General features: G+C 41.5%; 1 protein-coding gene across 2 annotated transcripts in view; it reads right to left on the minus strand.

Annotated features, from left to right (window-relative positions):
* Window positions 1-24,954, minus strand: part of LOC138852420 (uncharacterized) — an 80,700-nt gene that overhangs the window by 45,367 nt on the left and 10,379 nt on the right. The window contains exons 2-4 of one of the 2 annotated variants that reach the window (XM_070083054.1): window positions 17,460-17,559; window positions 12,192-12,305; window positions 12,034-12,083 (exon numbers count right to left, since the gene is read on the minus strand). In XM_070083054.1, the coding sequence (XP_069939155.1) occupies window positions 12,049-12,083; window positions 12,192-12,305; window positions 17,460-17,559 (249 nt within the window). In that variant the 3' untranslated portion in view covers window positions 12,034-12,048. Of the gene's footprint in view, window positions 1-12,033; window positions 12,084-12,191; window positions 12,306-17,459; window positions 17,560-24,954 lie in introns of those variants that run through there. The other variant, XM_070083053.1, reaches the window with a different exon arrangement.

Genomic DNA, 24,954 nt, shown 5'->3' on the forward strand with positions numbered 1-24,954 from the left:
ACTTTATACCAAAGCGCTTCCTCTTGCTTGGTATATACTGCTTGAACGAGAGTCTGCTTTTGAACAAAATCAAAGACTCGTCAATAACAAGTTTCCTGAAGGGATAAAAATACATACAGCACTTTTGTTTCAGATACATAAACATATTCCTGATCTTATATAACTTCTTGTTACTGTCAGGCCCGTTTTGTCTGAAGTGTAGCATACGTAACAGTAGCAGAAATTGATTCACTGGTATATCACTAAAACCTGGGGTTGAAGTCAAGCTGCCTGTTGACTAGTATGTGGTGACAGTGTGCTTATACACATGTGGCATAAGCATTATTGTGGCAAAGAACAGGTACATCTCTGCCACAGTTGTGTCCTTCCACTGGTGAAGCCATGACCTTGGTGAAAGAATTGTTTTTGCCACGGTGTACTCGTAGTATGTGTTGCTTTCCTTGACAATTTCAATAAGGAGTTCATCAAAGAATAATTTAAAGCATTTCAGTTCAGTGGCATTCTTCCTAAGTGTACACGATGGTTTTACTCCACTGTTTCATCCAAGTCATGGGGACTGGGAACAAAACTGGCACCTTTCTGCCAATTCTAGATGCAGTCTGTTGGTGGGTATTGGATGTTCACAGGTGGTTGTGGGAGTGGTTGAGGCTGGTTGTGGTTGTGCTGAATTAGCAACGTGGGTGGCAGCATGGCCCGCTGCTGGTGCCACACGACTCGTGCCACTGCCAACACCACCACCTGCTTCCCCATGCACATTACCCATCCCCATTGTAAGAATATCATCTTCAGTATCAGTTCATGGTGTAGGGCCACAGGATGTACTCCGAGATTTACTCCTTTTCCTTAGAATGGTATATGGCACACTACCAGAATGCATGCTGCGTCGTACATACTGCCACTTCACTGGAGAATATTCCCCCTCACTGTCAACTTGATCTGCTTTCAATAGCTTGCATATCACTATCACTTTCACATCCGAGTCCTGTACATGGGAAAAGAGTTTCCTCTTTTGTCCTGTCACAAGTGAACGTGAATGAGACGGCCCAGCACCAGAGGTGGAAAGTTGTGGGTCAGTTGGGTTTTCATCACTAATTATGTTATCCTGGGCACTGCTTTCGGTCACACCCTCCTGAAAACTATGGAATTCACTTTCACTGGCACTTCCATCGTTGTTATAACTATCACTTTGGAACAGAAGACCTCCAATTCGGAGATGAGTAAGGTATTCCTTACCGTGAGGCATAGTGAACAAGGACTACTAAAATGGTGTTCTCACAATGCACCACCGAGTCCCCGATTTTTCTCATACTGCGCACACCCATCACGCAGACTCATTCTCTCACACGTAGGCTTACTAGCTTTCTCCCACTTGATTTGAAGCCGCTAGAATTTATACACATTAATACGTCAGAAACATTTGCTCGTAAGACGTATGTATGTGTATATATGTGTATATATGTGTTTTTTTTTTTGTTTTTTTTTTTTCAACAAGTCGGCCGTCTCCCACCGAGGCAGGGTGACCCAAAAAAGAAAGAAAATCCCCAAAAAGAAAATACTTTCATCATCATTCAACACTTTCACCACACTCGCACATTATCACTGTTTTTGCAGAGGTGCTCAGAATACAACAGTCTAGAAGCATAAACATATAAAGATACACAACATATCCCTCCAAACTGCCAATATCCCAAACCCCTCCTTTAAAGTGCAGGCATTGTACTTCCCATTTCCAGGACTCAAGTCCGACTATATGAAAATAACCGGTTTCCCTGAATCCCTTCACTAAATATTACCCTGCTCACACTCCAACAGATCGTCAGGTCCCAAGTACCATTCGTCTCCATTCACTCCTATCTAACACGCTCACGCACGCTTGCTGGAAGTCCAAGCCCCTTACCCACAAAACCTCCTTTACCCCCTCTCTCCAACCCTTTCGAGGACGACCCCTACCCCGCCTTCCTTCCCCTATAGATTTATATGCTTTCCATGTCATTCTACTGTGATCCATTCTCTCTAAATGACCAAACCACCTCAACAACCCCTCTTCTGCCCTCTGACTAATACTTTTATTAACTCCACACCTTCTCCTAATTTCCACACTCCGAATTTTCTGCATAATATTTACACCACACATTGCCCTTAAACAGGACATCTCCGCTGCCTCCAACCGTCTCCTCGCTGCTGCAATTACCACCCAAGCTTCACATCCATATAAGAGTGTTGGTACTACTATACTTTCATACATTCCCTTCTTTGCCTCCATAGATAACGTTTTTTGACTCCACATATACCTCAACGCACCACTCACCTTTTTTCCCTCATCAATTCTATGATTAACCTCATCCTTCATAAATCCATCCGCCGACACGTCAACTCCCAAGTATCTGAAAACATTCACTTCTTCCATACTCCTCCTCCCCAATTTGATATCCAATTTTTCTTTATCTAAATCATTTGACACCCTCATCACCTTACTCTTTTCTATGTTCACTTTCAACTTTCTACCTTTACACACATTCCCAAACTCATCCACTAACCTTTGCAATTTTTCTTTAGAATCTCCCATAAGCACAGTATCATCAGCAAAAAGTAACTGTGTCAATTCCCATTTTGAATTTGATTCCCCATAATTTAATCCCACCCCTCTCCCAAACACCCTAGCATTTACTTCCTTTACAACCCCATCTATAAATATATTAAACAACCATGGTGACATTACACATCCCTGTCTAAGACCTACTTTTACCGGGAAGTAGTCTCCCTCTCTTCTACACACCCTAACCTGAGCCTCACTATCCTCATAAAAACTCTTTACAGCATTTAATAACTTACCACCTATTCCATATACTTGCAACATCTGCCACATTGCTCCTCTATCCACTCTATCATATGCCTTTTCTAAATCCATAAATGCAATAAAAACTTCCCTATCTTTATCTAAATACTGTTCACATATATGCTTCAATGTAAACACCTGATCTACACATCCCCTACCCACTCTAAAACCTCCTTGCTCATCTGCAATCCTACATTCTGTCTTACCTCTAATTCTTTCAATTATAACCCTACCGTACACTTTTCCTGGTATACTCAGTAAGCTTATTCCTCTATAATTTTTACAGTCTCTTTTGTCCCCTTTCCCTTTATATAAAGGGACTATACATGCTCTCTGCCAATCCCTAGGTACCTTCCCCTCTTTCATACATTTATTAAACAAAAGTACCAACCACTCCAACACTATATCCCCCCCTGCTTTTAACATTTCTGTCATGATCCCATCAGTTCCAGCTGCTTTACCCCCTTTCATTTTACGTAATGCCTCACGTACCTCCCCCACACTTACATTCTGCTCTTCTTCACTCCTAAACGATGGTATACCTCCCTGACCAGTGCATGAAATTACTGCCTCTGTTTCTTCCTTAACATTTAAAAGTTCCTCAAAATATTCTCGCCATCTACCCAATATATATATATATATATATATATATATATATATATATATATATATATATATATATATATATATATATTGGCAGTTTGGAGGGATATGTTGTGTATCCTCACATATGTGTGTGTGTGTATATATATATATATATATATATATATATATATATATATATATATATATATATATATATATATATATATATATATATATATATATATATATATATATATATATATATCCTAGGTAGTAGGTTGGTAGACAGCAACCGCCCAGGGAGGTACTACCGTCCTGCCAAGTGAGTGTAAAACGAAAGCCTGTAATTGTTTTACATGATGGTAGGATTGCTGGTGTCCTTTTTTCTGTCTCATGAACATGCAAGATTTCAGGTACGTCTTGCTACTTCTACTTACACTTAGGTCACACTACACATACATGTACAAGCACATATATACACACCCCTCTGGGTTTTCTTCTATTTTCTTTCTAGTTCTTATTCTTGTTTATTTCCTCTTATCTCCATGGGGAAGTGGAACAGAATTCTTCCTCCGTAAGCCATGCGTGTTGTAAGAGGCAACTAAAATGCCGGGAGCAAGGGGCTAGTAACCTCTTCTCCTGTATATATTACTAAATGTAAAAGGAGAAACTTTCGTTTTTCCTTTTGGGCCACCCCGCCTCGGTGGGATACGGCCGGTGTGTTGAAAGAAAGAAAATATATATATATATATATATATATATATATATATATATATATATATATATATATATCCTAGGTAGTAGGTTGGTAGACAGCAACCGCCCAGGGAGGTACTACCGTCCTGCCAAGTGAGTGTAAAACGAAAGCCTGTGATTGTTTTACATGATGGTAGGATTGCTGGTGTCCTTTTTTCTGTCTCATGAACATGCAAGATTTCAGGTACATCTTGCTACTTCTACTTACACTTAGGTCACACTACACATACATGTACAAGCGTATATATACATACCCCTCTGGGTTTTCTTTTATTTTCTTTCTAGTTCTTGTTCTTGTTTATTTCCTCTTATCTCCATGGGGAAGTGGAACAGAATTCTTCCTCCGTACGCCATGCGTGTTGTAAGAGGCAACTAAAATGCCGGGAGCAAGGGGCTAGTAACCCCTTCTCCTGTATATATTACTAAATGTAAAAGGAGAAACTTTTGTTTTTCCTTTTGGGCCACCCCGCCTCGGTGGGATACGGCTGATGTGTTGAAAGAAAGAGATATATATATATATATATATATATATATATATATATATATATATATATATATATATATATATATATATATATAGGTAGTAGGTTGGTAGACAGCAACCACCCAGGGAGGTACTACCGTCCTGCCAAGTGAGTGTAAAACGAAAGCCTGTAATTGTTTTACATGATGGTAGGATTGCTGATGTCTTTTGTCTGTCTCATAAATATGCAAGATTACAGGCATGTCTTGCTACTTCTACTTACACTTAGGTCACACTACACATACATATACACATTTATTCATACACACTCATCTGAGTTTTCTTTGATTTTATCTTAATAGTTCTTGGTCTTATTAATTTTCCTTTTATATCCATGGGGAAGTGGAATAAGAATCTTTCCTCCGTAAGCCATGCGTGTTGTAAAAGTCAACTAAAATGCCGGGAACAATGGGCTAGTAACCCCTTTTCCTGTAAAGATTACTAAAAAGAATAAGAAGAAAATTGTCAAAGTGGGAAGTCTGAATGTGCGTGGATGTTGTGCAGATGATAAGAAAGAGATGATTGTGGATGTTATGAATGAAAAGAAGCTGGATGTCCTGGCTTTAAGTGAAACAAAGCTGAAGGGGGTGGGAGAGTTTCAATGGAGAGGAATAAATGGGATTAGGTCAGGGGTTTCAAATAGAGTTAGAGCTAAAGAAGGAGTAGCAATAATGTTGAAGGATAAGCTATGGCAGGAAAAGAGGGACTATAAATGTATTAATTCAAGGATTATGTGGAGTAAAATAAAGATTGGATGTGAAAAGTGGGTTATAATAAGCGTGTATGCACCTGGAGAAGAGAGAAGTGTAGAGGAGAGAGAGAGATTTTGGGAAATGTTGAGTGAATGCGTGGGGAGTTTTGAATCAAGTGTGAGAGTAATGGTGGTTGGGGATTTCAATGCTAAAGTGGGTAAAAATGTTATGGAGGGAGTAGTAGGTAAATTTGGGGTGCCAGGGGTAAATGTAAATGGGGAGCCTTTAATTGAGCTATGTGTAGAAAGAAATTTGGTAATAAGTAATACATATTTTATGAAAAAGAGGATAAATAAATATACAAGGTATGATGTAGCACGTAATGAAAGTAGTTTATTAGATTATGTATTGGTGGATAAAAGGTTGATGGGTAGGCTCCAGGATGTACATGTTTATAGAGGGGCAACTGATATATCGGATCATTATTTAGTTGTAGCTACAGTTAGAGTAAGAGGTAGATGGGAAAAGAGGAAGGTGGCAACAACAAGTAAGAGGGAGGTGAAAGTGTATAAACTAAGGGAGGAGGAAGTTCGGGCGAGATATAAGCGACTATTGGCAGAAAGGTGGGATAGTGCAAAGATGAGTAATGGGGGGGTTGAAGAGGGTTGGAATAGTTTTAAAAATGCAGTATTAGAATGTGGGGCAGAAGTTTGTGGTTATAGGAGGGTGGGTGCAGGAGGAAAGAGGAGTGATTGGTGGAATGATGAAGTAAAGGGTGTGATAAAAGAGAAAAAGGTAGCTTATGAGAGGTTTTTACAAAGCAGAAGTGTTATAAGAAGAGCAGAATATATGGAGAGTAAAAGAAAGGTAAAGAGAGTGGTAAGAGAGTGCAAAAGGAGAGCAGATGATAGAGTGGGAGAGGCACTGTCAAGAAATTTTAATGAAAATAAGAAAAAATTTTGGAGTGAGTTAAACAAGTTAAGAAAGCCAAGGGAAAATATGGATTTGTCAGTTAAAAACAGAGTAGGGGAGTTAGTAGATGGGGAGATGGAGGTATTAGGTAGATGGCGAGAATATTTTGAGGAACTTTTAAATGTTAAGGAAGAAACAGAGGCAGTAATTTCATGCACTGGTCAGGGAGGTATACCATCTTTTAGGAGTGAAGAAGAGCAGAATGTAAGTGTGGGGGAGGTACGTGAGGCATTACGTAAAATGAAAGGGGGTAAAGCAGCTGGTACTGATGGGATCATGACAGAAATGTTAAAAGCAGGGGGGGATATAGTGTTGGAGTGGTTGGTACTTTTGTTCAATAAATGTATGAAAGAGGGGAAGGTACCTAGGGATTGGCGGAGAGCATGTATAGTCCCTTTATATAAAGGGAAAGGGGACAAAAGAGACTGTAAAAATTATAGAGGAATAAGCTTACTGAGTATACCAGGAAAAGTGTACGGTAGGGTTATAATTGAAAGAATTAGAGGTAAGACAGAATGTAGGATTGCGGATGAGCAAGGAGGTTTCAGAGTGGGTAGGGGATGTGTAGATCAAGTGTTTACATTGAAGCATATATGTGAACAGTATTTAGATAAAGGTAGGGAAGTTTTTTATTGCATTTATGGATTTAGAAAAGGCATATGATAGAGTGGATAGAGGAGCAATGTGGCAGATGTTGCAAGTATATGGAATAGGTGGTAAGTTATTAAATGCTGTAAAGAGTTTTTATGAAGATAGTGAGGCTCAGGTTAGGGTGTGTAGAAGAGAGGGAGACTATTTCCCGGTAAAAGTAGGTCTTAGACAGGGATGTGTAATGTCACCATGGTTGTTTAATATATTTATAGATGGGGTTGTTAAGGAAGTAAATGCTAGGGTGTTTGGGAGAGGGGTGGGATTAAATTATGGGGAATCAAATTCAAAATGGGAATTGACACAGTTACTTTTTGCTGATGATACTGTGCTTATGGGAGATTCTAAAGAAAAATTGCAAAGGTTAGTGGATGAGTTTGGGAATGTGTGTAAAGGTAGAAAGTTGAAAGTGAACATAGAAAAGAGTAAGGTGATGAGGGTGTCAAATGATTTAGATAAAGAAAAATTGGATATCAAATTGGGGAGGAGGAGTATGGAAGAAGTGAATGTTTTCAGATACTTGGGAGTTGACGTGTCGGTGGATGGATTTATGAAGGATGAGGTTAATCATAGAATTGATGAGGGAAAAAAGGTGAGTGGTGCGTTGAGGTATATGTGGAGTCAAAAAACGTTATCTATGGAGGCAAAGAAGGGAATGTATGAAAGTATAGTAGTACCAACACTCTTATATGGGTGTGAAGCTTGGGTGGTAAATGCAGCAGCGAGGAGACGGTTGGAGGCAGTGGAGATGTCCTGTTTAAGGGCAATGTGTGGTGTAAATATTATGCAGAAAATTCGGAGTGTGGAAATTAGGAGAAGGTGTGGAGTTAATAAAAGTATTAGTCAGAGGGCAGAAGAGGGGTTGTTGAGGTGGTTTGGTCATTTAGAGAGAATGGATCAAAGTAGAATGACATGGAAAGCATATAAATCTATAGGGGAAGGAAGGCGGGGTAGGGGTCGTCCTCGAAAGGGTTGGAGAGAGGGGGTAAAGGAGGTTTTGTGGGTAAGGGGCTTGGACTTCCAGCAAGCGTGCGTGAGCGTGTTAGATAGGAGTGAATGGAGACGAATGGTACTTGGGACCTGACGATCTGTTGGAGTGTGAGCAGGGTAATATTTAGTGAAGGGATTCAGGGAAACCGGTTATTTTCATATAGTCGGACTTGAGTCCTGGAAATGGGAAGTACAATGCCTGCACTTTAAAGGAGGGGTTTGGGATATTGGCAGTTTGGAGGGATATGTTGTGTATCTTTATATGTGTATGCTTCTAGACTGTTGTATTCTGAGCACCTCTGCAAAAACAGTGATAATGTGCGAGTGTGGTGAAAGTGTTGAATGATGATGAAAGTATTTTCTTTTTGGGGATTTTCTTTCTTTTTTGGGTCACCCTGCCTCGGTGGGAGACGGCCGACTTGTTGAAAAAAAAAAAAAAAAAAAAAAAAAAAAAAAAAAAAAAAAAAAATATATATATATATATATATATATATATATATATATATATATATATATATATATATATATATATATATATATATATATATATATATATATATATACACACACACCACCGAAACAGTCAAAGGGTTAAATACAATCATATGAACTGACAAGCCGAAGTTATAACACTGTGCTTGATTATACAAACTACACGTGATAGCCTAAGTCAAGACCATCCAGCTAAGTGCATCAGTGTTGGATTTTTGCTTTTATATCTAGTTCAACAGAACCTATATCAGTATCCTATGATTAAAAATAGCAAAAGTAAAATCAGACTAGCTTTTGTAAATCGATTTAAAAAATGCACATTTCTTTGAAAAATGTACTAAACAAATCTACACCACCTTCACAAAAATACTACTATAATGTATACCAAATTTCAATAAATCTGTTTAAGTGAATTTGTATAAATTTTTTTTTATAAAATCAGTTTCCTTACCTTGTACAAGCAGCAGTGGTGATCCAGGCATTACCTTCGAGAAGAATGTAAACTTTCTTTTATGATGAACTGGAAACTTAGTCTTACTCCTAGACATTTGTGCTATAAATGCACGAAATTCATAGGCAAGTCATGAGATATTCAACCGAGAACATTTACCTCATAACAGTACATAGTTCAAGATGCCAAGTACTATGCATGGCATTTGCAAAAAGACCAAGACAATGGACTCAAAATTTGCACAGATTATGGTCTTAAAATTGCTGTTACTTGTGAAATTGGGACCTACGCTGTGGAAAAATAAGGTTTGTAGTTTTGACACCTTATTAAAAAAAAATAAAAAAAAAAACAAGTAAAAGTTTTATCTTTAATTCTGATGTACTATCACTACCACCACCACCTACCACCATTACCTAAAAACATCAACCACCATTTCAAAGGTTCTAGAGGACACCAGATGAATTGTTGTGCATATTCCTTCCATAAAAAACTGGGAAGTAGGGCTCAGTATGGTATGAGTTGTGACAACCATCAAAACCACCACTACCAATATCATCACTTCACTACGTAACTTTCTCATATGACAAGCTAAAATGTTACAAGAATTTTATTCTACTTTAAATTCATTGTTGCTCCTGCTTGTTGCTACAGAAATGGGTAGAGATGATTGATGTAACCCTTCTGGACCATAAATCTGCCTGGGAAATTTCCTTTAGACTATTGATCATCCTGCCTGCCTGCCCTCCCCTCCCCCTCTATCTCACTCACTCCCTCCTCCCTCTCTATAATTTCACACATTCTTATGTAAAGAGAGGAAAAAAAAATTATCTTCAATTCCTTGATCCTCATCCTTGTTGGTACAGAATTATGGCAATGCTTGAAGAGTTTCTAGAGTTTCATTACTCTGAGCCTGGCCATGTGCCAGGCTCCTCTGGTTCTTGCCTGGTCAACCAGGCTGTTGCTGCTGGAGGCCTGCTGCCCCACATATCCATCATAGCCTGGTTGATCTGGCACCTGTGAAGGCTTCTACACTTGTTCCAGCCGTGTTTCTGGTATCTTCTGGTAAGATGTTGAATAGTCTGGGAGCCCAGATGTTAATACAGTGTTCCCTTATTGTTCCAACCGCACCCCTGCTCCTCGCTGGGTTTATTTTACACTTCCTCCCATATCTCTCACTCCAGCATGTTGGTATGGCAGTGTGCAGATTTGGGACCAGGTCCTCAAGTACTTTCCAGGTATGTATTATCATGCATCTTTCTCTCCTCTGCTCCAGTGAGTACATGTTCAAGACTTAAAGGCATTCCCAGTAATTTAGGTGCTTTACTGGCTCAATATGAGCTGTAAACTATCTCTGCATATGTTCCAGCTCTGATATTTCTCCTGCTTTGAACAGGGCTGTCAGCACTGAGCATTATTCTAAGTGAGGAAGCACTAGTGATTTGAAGTGTGTCCCATCAGCATTATTTCCCTTGTTTTGAAAGTTCTCAGTACCCACCCCATCATCTTCCTAGCTGTCATGATCTTTGTCTTGTTATGGTCTTGAAAAGAAAGGAATAATTGTTAGTGGACCTAGGTCTTTTACGTGTTCCTTACGTTTTATTTGGTGACACTCTTGAGTTTTGTTTATAGTGTTCCTTTTGAGCTCTTCATTCTTTCCATACCAAAGCAGCTGGAACTTATCACCACTGAACGTCATGCTGTTCTCCACTGCCCACTGGAAAACCCTGCTCGAGTATGCTGGCACTATTTCCCACCTCCAAGATCCAAGCCCAGCTAACCAGTTTGCCCTGAATACCTTCAAAAAAATGTTACCGTGCTTACACTCCAAAAGCAAATCAAATCTTAAAATTCACTTGCTTCCACTCATTTCTATCTCTAACTCACATTAGCCTGTTGAAGCCCCTCAAACATCCAACATTTTTATAAATGCAGCTGGGGTAGGTAAACGACTTAAAGGTACAAGAAAGTGCATTTACAGTGCAATTATAGGTTACTAGCCTTTGAGCATATCTCTCACCACTATACACCTTCAAGTACATTTACCTAAATCGTCTTAAAAACCATCAGTTTCATACTTAATTTTCTTGTTGGGTGGTGGGGTGTGTGGGGCAAGAGATATAGGACAACACGAGAGATTGAATAGTAGGAGGGTACCATAAGGAAGGTATGTATAGGAAGAATTCCATACTAATGAAAGGAAGGGACAGTAGGTGGTAGCATTCATGAGTGGCTATTTAGGAAATTGGGGAGCCTAGTAACAGGAGACTTACTGGGGAAGGTATCTGTATGAAGGTTGCAATTATGTGGGTGGAATGGCACCCTGATGGTATATTCCCTGAGGGTGAGTGGTTGATAGGATATCCTTCTTTGAGGATAAAAATTGCTCCTTTGTCTGGTCTGCTCTTCATCTAAAGGTAAAGGAAGTGTGGCACAAGTACAATTTTCATCCGGAATTACATTAAAAAATGTAACCGTTTTACAAACTATAAATATAAATGAATGTAAAGATACAAACTAATTCAAGATCAGTGTGTAGTTAATAGTGACCATTCCTAATTTACCATAAATACACATTCAGTAAGGTTAGTGCTCACGAGTAGAGAATTTTTTTGCCAACTGTATATACGTATCTTAAAATTAAATGATACAAATGAAGAAATAGTTACGTATTAGTACTCTGAGAGGTCAGCCTTTTCAAATTACTGCTATCCCTTTTCTAATCCATTTTTTTTTTCTTAGAACCCAATAAGAAAAAATGGTCCATTATACTAATGGCAGCAATTTACAGCACAAATATCAAAATTTATTTAAAATGTCATCTTAGACTGCATATATTTTACAAAAATGAAAATTAAATGATCAATTATGTTTACTTTCATATTTCACAGTATCAAAAGAGTATTTGCATACACTTGGTAATGGATCATTAGTTTGAAGTCAACTTGAAACTGGCAGTATGGCAATATCAAGTTTGCCATCACACACCATTGCTACGATCCACTATATTAGCTAAATTAACCTTCATTCCTTAACAAAGAATTAGTTTGGTGTATATAACAGCTGTACACTTTACTTACAGAACTGCCCCAATAAAAGAAATCCTTTATGCTTTAAGGATTACCGTAAGATCTTCACCACCTGCAGAAGAGATGGCCAGTAATCTAAGGAGTCAGCAAGAACTTTGTGAATATCCACAAAGCAATGTAAAATTGAAGTAAATATACACAGGATCTAAGATTATCTTACCTGGAGTAAACTGTTTTTCAACAACCTTTTTCTTAACTGGAGTCTCAACTTTGAAGAAACCAGCATCAAATACAGCCTTTTCTGGACTTTTTGAAAGTTTCTCTATTTCACTATCTGTAGAAACAAAATAAGGATTTCATCATCAATGTTTTAGTTCTTAGCTCAACCTACAAAGAATCTCTGGTCTTTTATATAAAGAACTCAAAATATGGAACAGTTTATCATTAACATTTCAAGGATGTTTAAATTCAATTAATTTTTTTTTTTTTTTTAAGGAACACTGCCCAAACTTTTAAATATCCCACTCCAGCATATGTACATGTTTAAAACACAGCCTACATTACCAATGTACAGGGAATCATCGCATATTGCATGGGTCACATTCCTGAAATTGACACTACATGCAAATTTCATGACAAAAGCTGAATAACATGGGAAAGATGGGGTTCATGGATAAATAAAGTAAAAAAAATAAAGTTTGATGCCTTACGTTGTAGAGGTCACTGCTTGCCGAGCTTCAAAAGTGATGAGGTCATGGATTCAGATATAGAAATATTTAGCTGGTACCACCACCCACCTGTACTATCCCTGCCATTACCACCACCACTGCCCACCTGCACTATCTCTACCATTACCACCACCACTGCCCACCTGCACTATCTCTACCATTACCACCACCACTGCCCACCTGCACTATCTCTACCATTACCACCACCACTGCCCACCTGCACTATCTCTACCATTACCACCACCACTGCCCACCTGCACTACCTCTACCATTACCCGCCTGTACTACCTCTACCACCACCCGCCTGTACTACCTCTACCACCACCCGCCTGTACTACCTCTACCACCACTGCCCACCTGCACTACCTCTACCATTACCCGCCTGTACTACCTCTACCACCACCCGCCTGTACTACCTCTACCACCACCCGCCTGTACTACCTCTACCACCACCCGCCTGTACTACCTCTACCACCACCCGCCTGTACTACCTCTACCACCACCCGCCTGTACTACCTCTACCACCACCCGCCTGTACTACCTCTACCACCACCCGCCTGTACTACCTCTACCACCACCCGCCTGTACTACCTCTACCACCACCCGCCTGTACTACCTCTACCACCACCCGCCTGTACTACCTCTACCACCACCCGCCTGTACTACCTCTACCACCACCCGCCTGTACTACCTCTACCACCACCCGCCTGTACTACCTCTACCACCACCCGCCTGTACTACCTCTACCACCACCCGCCTGTACTACCTCTACCACCACCCGCCTGTACTACCTCTACCACCACCCGCCTGTACTACCTCTACCACCACCCGCCTGTACTACCTCTACCACCACCCGCCTGTACTACCTCTACCACCACCCGCCTGTACTACCTCTACCACCACCCGCCTGTACTACCTCTACCACCACCCGCCTGTACTACCTCTACCACCACCCGCCTGTACTACCTCTACCACCACCCGCCTGTACTACCTCTACCACCACCCGCCTGTACTACCTCTACCACCACCCGCCTGTACTACCTCTACCACCACCCGCCTGTACTACCTCTACCACCACCCGCCTGTACTACCTCTACCACCACCCGCCTGTACTACCTCTACCACCACCCGCCTGTACTACCTCTACCACCACCCGCCTGTACTACCTCTACCACCACCCGCCTGTACTACCTCTACCACCACCCGCCTGTACTACCTCTACCACCACCCGCCTGTACTACCTCTACCACCACCCGCCTGTACTACCTCTACCACCACCCGCCTGTACTACCTCTACCACCACCCGCCTGTACTACCTCTACCACCACCCGCCTGTACTACCTCTACCACCACCCGCCTGTACTACCTCTACCACCACCCGCCTGTACTACCTCTACCACCACCCACCTGTACTACCTCTACCACCACCCACCTGTACTACCTCTACCACCACCCACCTGTACTACCTCTACCACCACCCACCTGTACTACCTCTACCACCACCCACCTGTACTACCTCTACCACCACCCACCTGTACTACCTCTACCACCACCCACCTGTACTACCTCTACCACCACCCACCTGTACTACCTCTACCACCACCCACCTGTACTACCTCTACCACCACCCACCTGTACTACCTCTACCACCACCCACCTGTACTACCTCTACCACCACCCACCTGTACTACCTCTACCACCACCCACCTGTACTACCTCTACCACCACCCACCTGTACTACCTCTACCACCACCCACCTGTACTACCTCTACCACCACCCACCTGTACTACCTCTACCACCACCCACCTGTACTACCTCTACCACCACCCACCTGTACTACCTCTACCACCACCCACCTGTACTACCTCTACCACCACCCACCTGTACTACCTCTACCACCACCCACCTGTACTACCTCTACCACCACCCACCTGTACTACCTCTACCACCACCCACCTGTACTACCTCTACCACCACCCACCTGTACTACCTCTACCACCACCCACCTGTACTACCTCTACCACCACCCACCTGTACTACCTCTACCACCACCCACCTGTACTACCTCTACCACCACCCACCTGTACTACCTCTACCACCACCCACCTGTACTACCTCTACCACCACCCACCTGTACTACCTCTACCACCACCCACCTGTACTACCTCTACCACCACCCACCTGTACTACCTCTACCACCACCCACCTGTACTACCTCTACCACCACCCACCTGTACTACCTCTACCACCACCCACCTGTACTACCTCTACCATTACCACCACCCACCTGTACAATCTCTACCATTACCACCACCACCCACCTGAGCTATCTGCACCATTTTTCACCACCTCCAGGTAGTAGAGCACTAGCTAAAAATTACAGACCAGTAGCCCTAACCTCGCACATCATAAAAATCTTCAAAAGAGTGATGAGACGGAAGATTACAAATTTCATGGAGCAGCATCATGTCATCAACAAGGAGTGTTAGCAAACTTAGACAAAAGGGGAATTTTTTTTTTTTTTTTTTTTTCAACAAGTCGGCCGTCTCCTACCGAGGCAGGGTGACCCAAAAAAGAAAGAAAATCCCCAAAAAGAAAATACTTTCATCATCATTCAACACTTTCACCACACTCGCACATTATCACTGTTTTTGCAGAGGTGCTCAGAATACAACAGTCTAGAAGCATACACACAACGATACACAACATATCCCTCCAAACTGCCAATATCCCAAACCCCTCCTTTAAAGTGCAGGCATTGTACTTCCTATTTCCTGGACTCAAGTCCGACTATATGAAAATAACCGGTTTCCCCGAATCCCTTCACTAAATATTACCCTGCTCACACTCCAACAGATCGTCAGGTCCCAAGTACCATTCGTCTCCATTCACTCCTATCTAACACGCTCACGCACGCTTGCTGGAAGTCCAAGCCCCTTACCCACAAAACCTCCTTTACCCCCTCTCTCCAACCCTTTCGAGGACGACCCCTACCCCGCCTTCCTTCCCCTATAGATTTATATGCTTTCCATGTCATTCTACTTTGATCCATTCTCTCTAAATGACCAAACCACCTCAACAACCCCTCTTCTGCCCTCTGACTAATACTTTTATTAACTCCACACCTTCTCCTAATTTCCACACTCCGAATTTTCTGCATAATATTTACACCACACATTGCCCTTAAACAGGACATCTCCACTGCCTCCAACCGTCTCCTCGCTGCTGCATTTACCACCCAAGCTTCACACCCATATAAGAGTGTTGGTACTACTATACTTTCATACATTCCCTTCTTTGCCTCCATAGATAACGTTTTTTGACTCCACATATACCTCAACGCACCACTCACCTTTTTTACCTCATCAATTCTATGATTAACCTCATCCTTCATAAATCCATCCGCCGACACGTCAACTCCCAAGTATCTGAAAACATTCACTTCTTCCATACTCCTCCTCCCCAATTTGATATCCAATTTTTCTTTATCTAAATCATTTGACACCCTCATCACCTTACTCTTTTCTATGTTCACTTTCAACTTTCTACCTTTACACACATTCCCAAACTCATCCACTAACCTTTGCAATTTTTCTTTAGAATCTCCCATAAGCACAGTATCATCAGCAAAAAGTAACTGTGTCAATTCCCATTTTGAATTTGATTCCCCATAATTTAATCCCACCCCTCTTCCAAACACCCTAGCATTTACTTCCTTTACAACCCCATCTATAAATATATTAAACAACCATGGTGACATTACACATCCCTGTCTAAGACCTACTTTTACCGGGAAGTAGTCTCCCTCTCTTCTACACACCCTAACCTGAGCCTCACTATCCTCATAAAAACTCTTTACAGCATTTAATAACTTACCACCTATTCCATATACTTGCAACATCTGCCACATTGCTCCTCTATCCACTATCATATGCCTTTTCTAAATCCATAAATGCAATAAAAACTTCCCTATCTTTATCTAAATACTGTTCACATATATGCTTCAATGTAAACACCTGATCTACACATCCCCTACCCACTCCAAAACCTCCCTGCTCATCCGCAATCCTACATTCTGTCTTACCTCTAATTCTTTCAATTATAACCCTACCGTACACTTTTCCTGGTATACTCGGTAAGGGGAAATATTCACTATTTATGCCAAAAATGATACTGGGTTTTTAGGCAAGTACCAATCAAAGAGCAGCACCCCTCCCCATGAAGTGACCTCCCTCTACCCCTAGGCACAAACCACAAATCCCACCACTGCATTACGGTGACCCAGCATTACAAGTATCAACATAAGTGAGCATATATGTACGAGCACATGTATAGAACGTTCTGTCAGATACAATGGGAGAGAAGGAAGCAATCACTGTTGCTAATGCCCATGTAGACTTACCCAATACGATTAGAGTGGGAGAGAGAGAAGTAAAGGAATAATGAATGGGAAGAACAGGGAATAGAAGGAACTAATGTCACTGAAAAATACAATAAAATTGAATACAGAATATCATCATGGAACACATCTCGGGCTATAACACGAGTGATAGTGCAGAAGAACAGTTTTTAAGATCTGAACACTAGCAATTATTGTCAAGAACACATCAGGTTCGTAAGTAGGGGCAAAGTGTACATAATAACAAAACGGATTGATGTTTCTCTACACTACATTCATGTACCCATCATCTGAAAGGAAGAATGGGCTGTAATAAAGTTCTATAATAATAATTATTGGATGAACCTCGACTTAACTTACCATCTTGAGGGAGATGCTTTGTGATCTTTTTAGATGGCTCATTCTCTTTCTGCTGGCAATTGTCAACGATGATACAGAACTTGTTCCGATGTGCAGATTCCTAAAAATAAAATAAAGTTCTACCTAATCAAAAAGATTTACACATCTAAAACTACCTTACATTTATGTTTCCTCCTGGAAACTGACACTATATGAATCTAATCAATAATAGCATTTTCTTAATCTAGTCATTCATACCTTGGAGTGCCAAAGTAAAATGACTAGCTATTAACAACTGTATCTTGAAAGTAGAGGTACATGTATTAACAATTCTCTAATGCAAAAAGATTAATTTTTTTTCCTTTTTCACAGAAATTTCAATGCATGAAAATTAGTCTAAGAACTTTTCTGACGGAGGAATTGATATTTGTTTATATCCTTATAGTGAAACAATCATTTTAATTGCACATTATATAAATTCACCATTGCATTGCTCATGTAACAACAGTCTTGTCAGAAATGCACAGACAATTAAAATGATCCTCTCAAGTACAACAACCCCACCCCTCCTTCAGAGTGAAGGTACTGTATTTCCCACTTCCGGGACTTGCGTCCAGCTAACTGGCTTCCCTAAATAAAGATCGGCCATCATTAATCCAGCAATCAGTTATCAGGTTAGATCAGTAATCCGGTACTAATTTCGGATAGAATAATTTCAGATGTCATGACTAAGCCGGCTCCAATGTCATGACTAAGCCGGCTCCAATGTCATGACTAAGCCGGCTCCAATGTCATGACTAAGCCGGCTCCAATGTCATCACTAAGCCGGCTCCAATGTCATCACTAAGCCGACTCCAATGTCATCACTAAGCCGACTCCAATGTCATCACTAAGCCGACTCCAATGTCATCACTAAGCCGACTCCAATGTCATCACTAAGCCGACTCCAATGTCATCACTAAGCCGACTCCAATGTCATCACTAAGCCGACTCCAATGTCATCACTAAGCCGACTCCAATGTCATCACTAAGCCGACTCCAATGTCATCACTAAGCCGACTCCAATGTCATCACTAAGCCGACTCCAATGTCATCACTAAGCCGACTCCAATGTCATCACTAAGCCGACTCCAATGTCATCACTAAGCCGACTCCAATGTCATCACTAAGCCGACTCCAATGTCATCACTAAGCCGACTCCAATGTCATCACTAAGCCGACTCCAATGTCATCACTAAGCCGACTCCAATGTCATCACTAAGCCGACTCCAATGTCATCACTAAGCCGACTCCAATGTCATCACTAAGCCGACTCCAATGTCATCACTAAGCCGACTCCAATGTCATCACTAAGCCGACTCCAATGTCATCACTAAGCCGACTCCAATGTCATCACTAAGCCGACTCCAATGTCATCACTAAGCCGACTCCAATGTCATCACTAAGCCGACTCCAATGTCATCACTAAGCCGACTCCAATGTCATCACTAAGCCGACTCCAATGTCATCACTAAGCCGACTCCAATGTCATCACTAAGCCGACTCCAATGTCATCACTAAGCCGACTCCAATGTCATCACTAAGCCGACTCCAATGTCATCACTAAGCCGACTCCAATGTCATCACTAAGCCGACTCCAATGTCATCACTAAGCCGACTCCAATGTCATCACTAAGCCGACTCCAATGTCATCACTAAGCCGACTCCAATGTCATCACTAAGCCGACTCCAATGTCATCACTAAGCCGACTCCAATGTCATCACTAAGCCGACTCCAATGTCATCACTAAGCCGACTCCAATGTCATCACTAAGCCGACTCCAATGTCATCACTAAGCCGACTCCAATGTCATCACTAAGCCGACTCCAATGTCATCACTAAGCCGACTCCAATGTCATCACTAAGCCGACTCCAATGTCATCACTAAGCCGACTCCAATGTCATCACTAAGCCGACTCCAATGTCATCACTAAGCCGACTCCAATGTCATCACTAAGCCGACTCCAATGTCATCACTAAGCCGACTCCAATGTCATCACTAAGCCGACTCCAATGTCATCACTAAGCCGACTCCAATGCCATCACTGTACCGACAAATGCCATCACTATACCGACACAAATGCCATCACTATACCGACACAAATGCCATCACTATACCGACTCAGAAATTGTGCAGATGGTTGTAAATCCACAGCTGCAAGCCAGTGGAGGAGAAAGCAGTGATGAAAATGAGGAAGATGTAGCAGACTCTTTTGACAGGTTAATTAAGTGTATTCTAACCTAATCACTCCGAAATCCATCAAACTCACTAATCCGGCAAATCACAGGTCCCAATGATGGATTAGTGATGGCCGACCTGTACCTTCATAAATGTTATGCTCACCCCAACACTACATCAAGACATACAAACCACTTTCTCTATTCCCTTCCTCCACCCTTCCCCTCCTCTCTCTCCCCCCTTCTTTATTTTGTTTCCACAAGGGTTTTACCGAGTTAGGTTAAGAGTTACTACCTTTATTTACAAACTAAGAGTTAACTACCTCAGCTCATTTGATAGTCTTTTTGTTATTATGAGACATCTGTAGGCCAGCAATTTCATTTAGTTAAATGACTACAGTAGTGCCCTGCTTTACGGCATTTCGCCTTATGGCATTCCGCTAGTACAGACATTTCAAATTATGATCAAAACTCACTATACAGCTCCCCCCATCTGAAACTAACAGTCACAATGCACCAAGCAGTTCATTTACATTCTTGGTGAGCTCCCTGTCTCCATTATGTCTGGAAACTATCCAAAATGTCAAGTTTTAAAGTAATATATTTTATTTCTTTCTCAACATGTCAGCCGTCTCCCAGCGAAGAAGGGTGACCTGAAGGAAAAAAAAAACTTTCATCATTCAACACTTTCACCATCATTCATACATAATCACTCTTTGCAGAGGTGCTCAGATACGACAGGTTAGATGTCCCTTCAAACTGCCAATATCCCAAAGCCCTACTTTAAAGTGCAGGCACTGTACTTCCCACCTCTAGGACTCAAGTCTGGTTAACAGATTTCCCTGAATCCCTTCACAAAATATTACCCTGCTCACACTCCAACAGCTCGTCAGGTCCCAAAAACCACTCTCCTCCATCCACTCTTATCTAACATGCTCACGAACACTTGCTGGAAGTCCAAGCCCTTCACCCACAAAACCTCCTTTACCCTCTACCTCAAACCTTTTCGAGGACAACCCCCCACCCCACGCTTTCCAAGTCATTCTACTTTTTTCCATTCTCTCTAAATGATCAAATCACCTCAACAACCCCTCCTCAGCCCTCTGACTAATACTTTTAACTCCACACCTTCTAATGTCCACACAACAAATTCTCTGCATAGTATTTACACCACACACTGCCCTTAGACATGACATCTCCACTGCCTCCAGCTGCCTCCTCACTGCAGAAATTACAACCCATACTTCACACCCATGTACATTCCCTTCTTTGCCTTCATGGATAACGTTTCTAGTTTCCACAGATACCTCAATGCACCACTTGCCTTTTTTCCTTCATCAGTTCTATGGTTAACCTAATCCTTCATAAACCCATCCATTGACAAGTCAACTCCCAAATATCTGAAAACATTCACTTCTATACTTCCTCTCTCCAACGTGATATCCAATTTTTCTTTATATCATTTGATGCCCTCATCACCTTACTCTTATCTATGTTTACTTTCAACTTTCTACATTTACACACCCTCCCAAACTCGTCCACTAACCTTTGCAACTTTTCTTTAGAATCTCCCTGAAGCACAGAATCATTAGCAAAAAGTAACTGTCAACTCATATTTTGTATTGGATTCCCCATAATTTAATCCGAACCTTCCCTAACACCCTAGCACTTACTTCTTTTACAACCCCCATCTATAAATATATTAAACCACCATGGTGACATTACACATCCATATCCAAGACCTACTTTTACTGGGAAGTAATCATCCTCTTTTATGCATCCTAACCTGAGCCTCACTATCCTTAAAAACTTTACAGCATTTAATAACTTACCACCTATTCCATATACTTGCAACATCTGCCACATTGCTCCTCTATCCACTATCATATGCCTTTCCCAAATCCATAAATGTAATGAAAACTTCCCTACCTTTATCTAAATACTGTTCACATACATGCTTTAATGTAAAAATGATCTACACATTCCCTACCCATTTTAAAGCAGACTTGTTTATCTGCAATCCTGCTGTCCTACCTCTCATTCTTTCAATAATAACCCTACCATACACTTTACTTGGTACACTCGGTAAACTTATCCCTTTATACTTTTAATCCCATCCCCATTCTCTCTACAAAAAGGAACTATACACACTCCCTGCCAATCCTTAGGTACCTTCCCCTCTTTCATACATTTATTAAACAAAAATACCAACGGCTCCAACACTATATCGCCCCCTACTTTTAACATTTCTGTCACGATCCCATCAGTTCCAGCTGCTTTACCTCCTTACATTCTATGTAAGGCCTCATGCACCTTTCCCACACTCGCATCCAGGTCTTTACTCCTGGAACATGTTATACCTCCCTGGCCAGCACATGAAATTACTGCCTCCCTATCTTCATCATCATTTAACCCTTTCAGGGTCCGTCCCGTAGATCTACGGCTGGTCGGTGAGTGTCCAAACCGTAGATCTACGCCAAAATTCTAGCGCCGTCAAATTTAGCGCGAAAGCGCTCATAGGCCTACATATGAGAGAATGGGTCTGCGCGGTAGGTGTGCGCCATAAACAAAAAATCTAGGCGCCTGCATAGCATTGTGGGAACGCCGGCTCAGTCACCCTTGTTCACCATGTCTCGTCGCAAGTCAGCTCTCACTCCCCGGAAAATTGGGACTCTCCTCTTCCTGTCTGATAGTTCTGACACTGATGGAAGTGGAAATGAAGACGAATTCTACGGCTTTGATGAGTTAGTGACCGAAAATAATGACCAGGATATCGATAATAGTGCAGAAAACCCCGACGATCCTCGACCTTCTACCTCTGGTGTGGGCACTCGTGACTCACGGTCGGTTGTTCCTAAACGTAAGAGAAAACTAATATTTTCCCGTGGCCTGGCCTCTGACTTCAGTAATGACGATGATTCTGACGTGGATTGTGATTTTATTGCGCTCGACGATCATTCGAGTAGTGATAGTGAGGAAACATATTCACCAGTGAAGCGTCGGTATGTGCGCCGCCACATGCGCTCGGGTAGTGTACCCTATGCTATGCCCAGGGGACGGAGTACATCCCGTAGTACATCTCGGAGTACATCCCGTGGCCCTACACCCGTTTTAGGTAGTGATAGTGAGGATGATGTGGCTACACTTGGCATGGATGGGCCACAGACATCAGTGGATGGTGTTAGTGGGGCTGGTGGTGGTAGTGGCACCGCCATGCGTGACTCGCTGTGCCACGCGGGAACCCACGCTGCTGACTCATCAGTTCAAGGACAAAGCGGAGCGTCACCCACCAGCCCGCCACAACCACCCGTACAACCAGCCTATGATGTCCAGTATCCACCAGCAAACCGTATCTGGGATTGGCAGCAAAATCCCAATTTTGTTCCCAGCCCTCACCACTTTGATGACTCGCAAAGTGGAATTCTACCTACCTGTCCCCTTGGAACCACGGCCAATGAACTGGAATTCTTTGAATTATTCTTTGACCAGCCATTGATGGAAACTATTGTCAGGGAAAGTAATAAGTATTTTCAGTACACCATGGCAAATACGATCTTATCACCACAGTCAAGACTACACAGGTGGAAAGAGACGACTGTTGCAGAAATGTATTTGCTTTTTGCAACAATAATGCTTATGCCTCACGTCTATAAGCATAATATAAAAGCATACTGGTCCACAGATCGGCTAATTTGTACCCCATCCTTCAGTGAAATAATACCAGTGAACAGGTTTATCTTACTCTTACGTATGTTGCACTTCTCTGACAAAACCAGGCCTGACAGAAGTGACAGGTTATACAAGATTAGAAATGTTTTCATGTATCTCAAACAAAAGTTCAGGATATACTTTTATCCATTCAAGAATCTTGTAATTGACGAGTCTTTGATTTTGTTCAAAGGTAGACTGTCATTCAAGCAGTATATACCGAGCAAGAGGAACCGCTTTGGTATAAAATTGTTTGTACTCTGTGATTGTGACAGTGGCCTGGTGTTGGATATTGTTGTATACACGGGTAGTAAAACATTGAAAGATACCAAGATGTTATTGGGTATATCAGGTGACGTAGTGAGAAACATGATGGCACCTTATCTTGGTAAGGGCCATACATTATATACCGATAACTGGTACACAAGCCCATTACTCAGTGATTTCATGCGAGTGAACAAGACAGATGTGTGTGGCACAGTGCGTTCTAATCGTAAACATATGCCCAGGCTCAACGCAGGTGTTCGTGGTGATGACGTGCAGGTGTTTACTGCCAATGACATCATGGCATTACGGTGGCATGACAAACGAGATGTCACATTGTTGACAACCATTCACCGTAATGAAATGCAAGACAGTGGCAAAGTTGATCGAGTGACTAATGAACGTATTCGAAAACCAGTGACAGTGATTGATTATACACAAAACATGCGCTTGGTTGACAAGTGTGACATGCAGATTGGTTTTGTTGACTGTGTTCGTAAGAGTTACAAGTGGTACATGAAACTTTTCTTCCATCTCATGGACATTTCAATGCTGAATGCATATAATATGTACCAAATAAAGACTGGTAACAGACCACCGTATGGTGAATTTTGTTTGTCTGTTGTCAGACAACTCATAATGAAGTACCAGGTAACAACACCTGCAATACAACATGGTCCTCGAATTCATCACAATATACCCAAGCGTTTGAGAAGAGAAGGTGATCATTTCATAATACAGCTTCCTTCAACTCAAAAGAAATTTGCTCAGAAGAGATGCATTGTCTGTGCACAAACAAAACGACGGCAACAAAGACGCAAAGACACTCGGTTTATGTGTGAGGAATGTAAGGTGCCTCTGTGCATGGTGCCTTGTTTCAAGGAGTTCCACAAGCTCCAGCAGTTCTAAAACCATGTCCAGTGATTGTAAATATGTAAATATATGATAGAACATTAGTATTATACAATATTTGTGCATGTTTATTGTAATAAACAACAGTGGTAAACAATAATATGATAATAACTTTAGTGCGGTTATTGTGTTCAATACAGTGAGTTTATATATATAAATTATATACAGTATTGGTCTCTCAGGCCCCAAATGTTAGTAGGAATAGAAAAAAATTGGAAAAGAAAAGAAAAAACAACTAAAACAACAAAATAATATAATACGCGTATGTGGAATTCGTCGATGTTGCCGCCACCACATCATTTTCTACAAACTTCTTGGCACTGTATCTCGGTAAGTACTGATCAGATTCTAATTTTTTTTGTTTTATTACCTTCACAAAAATATGCTCTTTAATTCTGTAAGAAAAAATAATTT

The sequence above is a fragment of the Cherax quadricarinatus genome, chromosome 8 (assembly GCF_038502225.1).
Source record: "Cherax quadricarinatus isolate ZL_2023a chromosome 8, ASM3850222v1, whole genome shotgun sequence".
NCBI lineage: Eukaryota > Metazoa > Arthropoda > Malacostraca > Decapoda > Parastacidae > Cherax > Cherax quadricarinatus.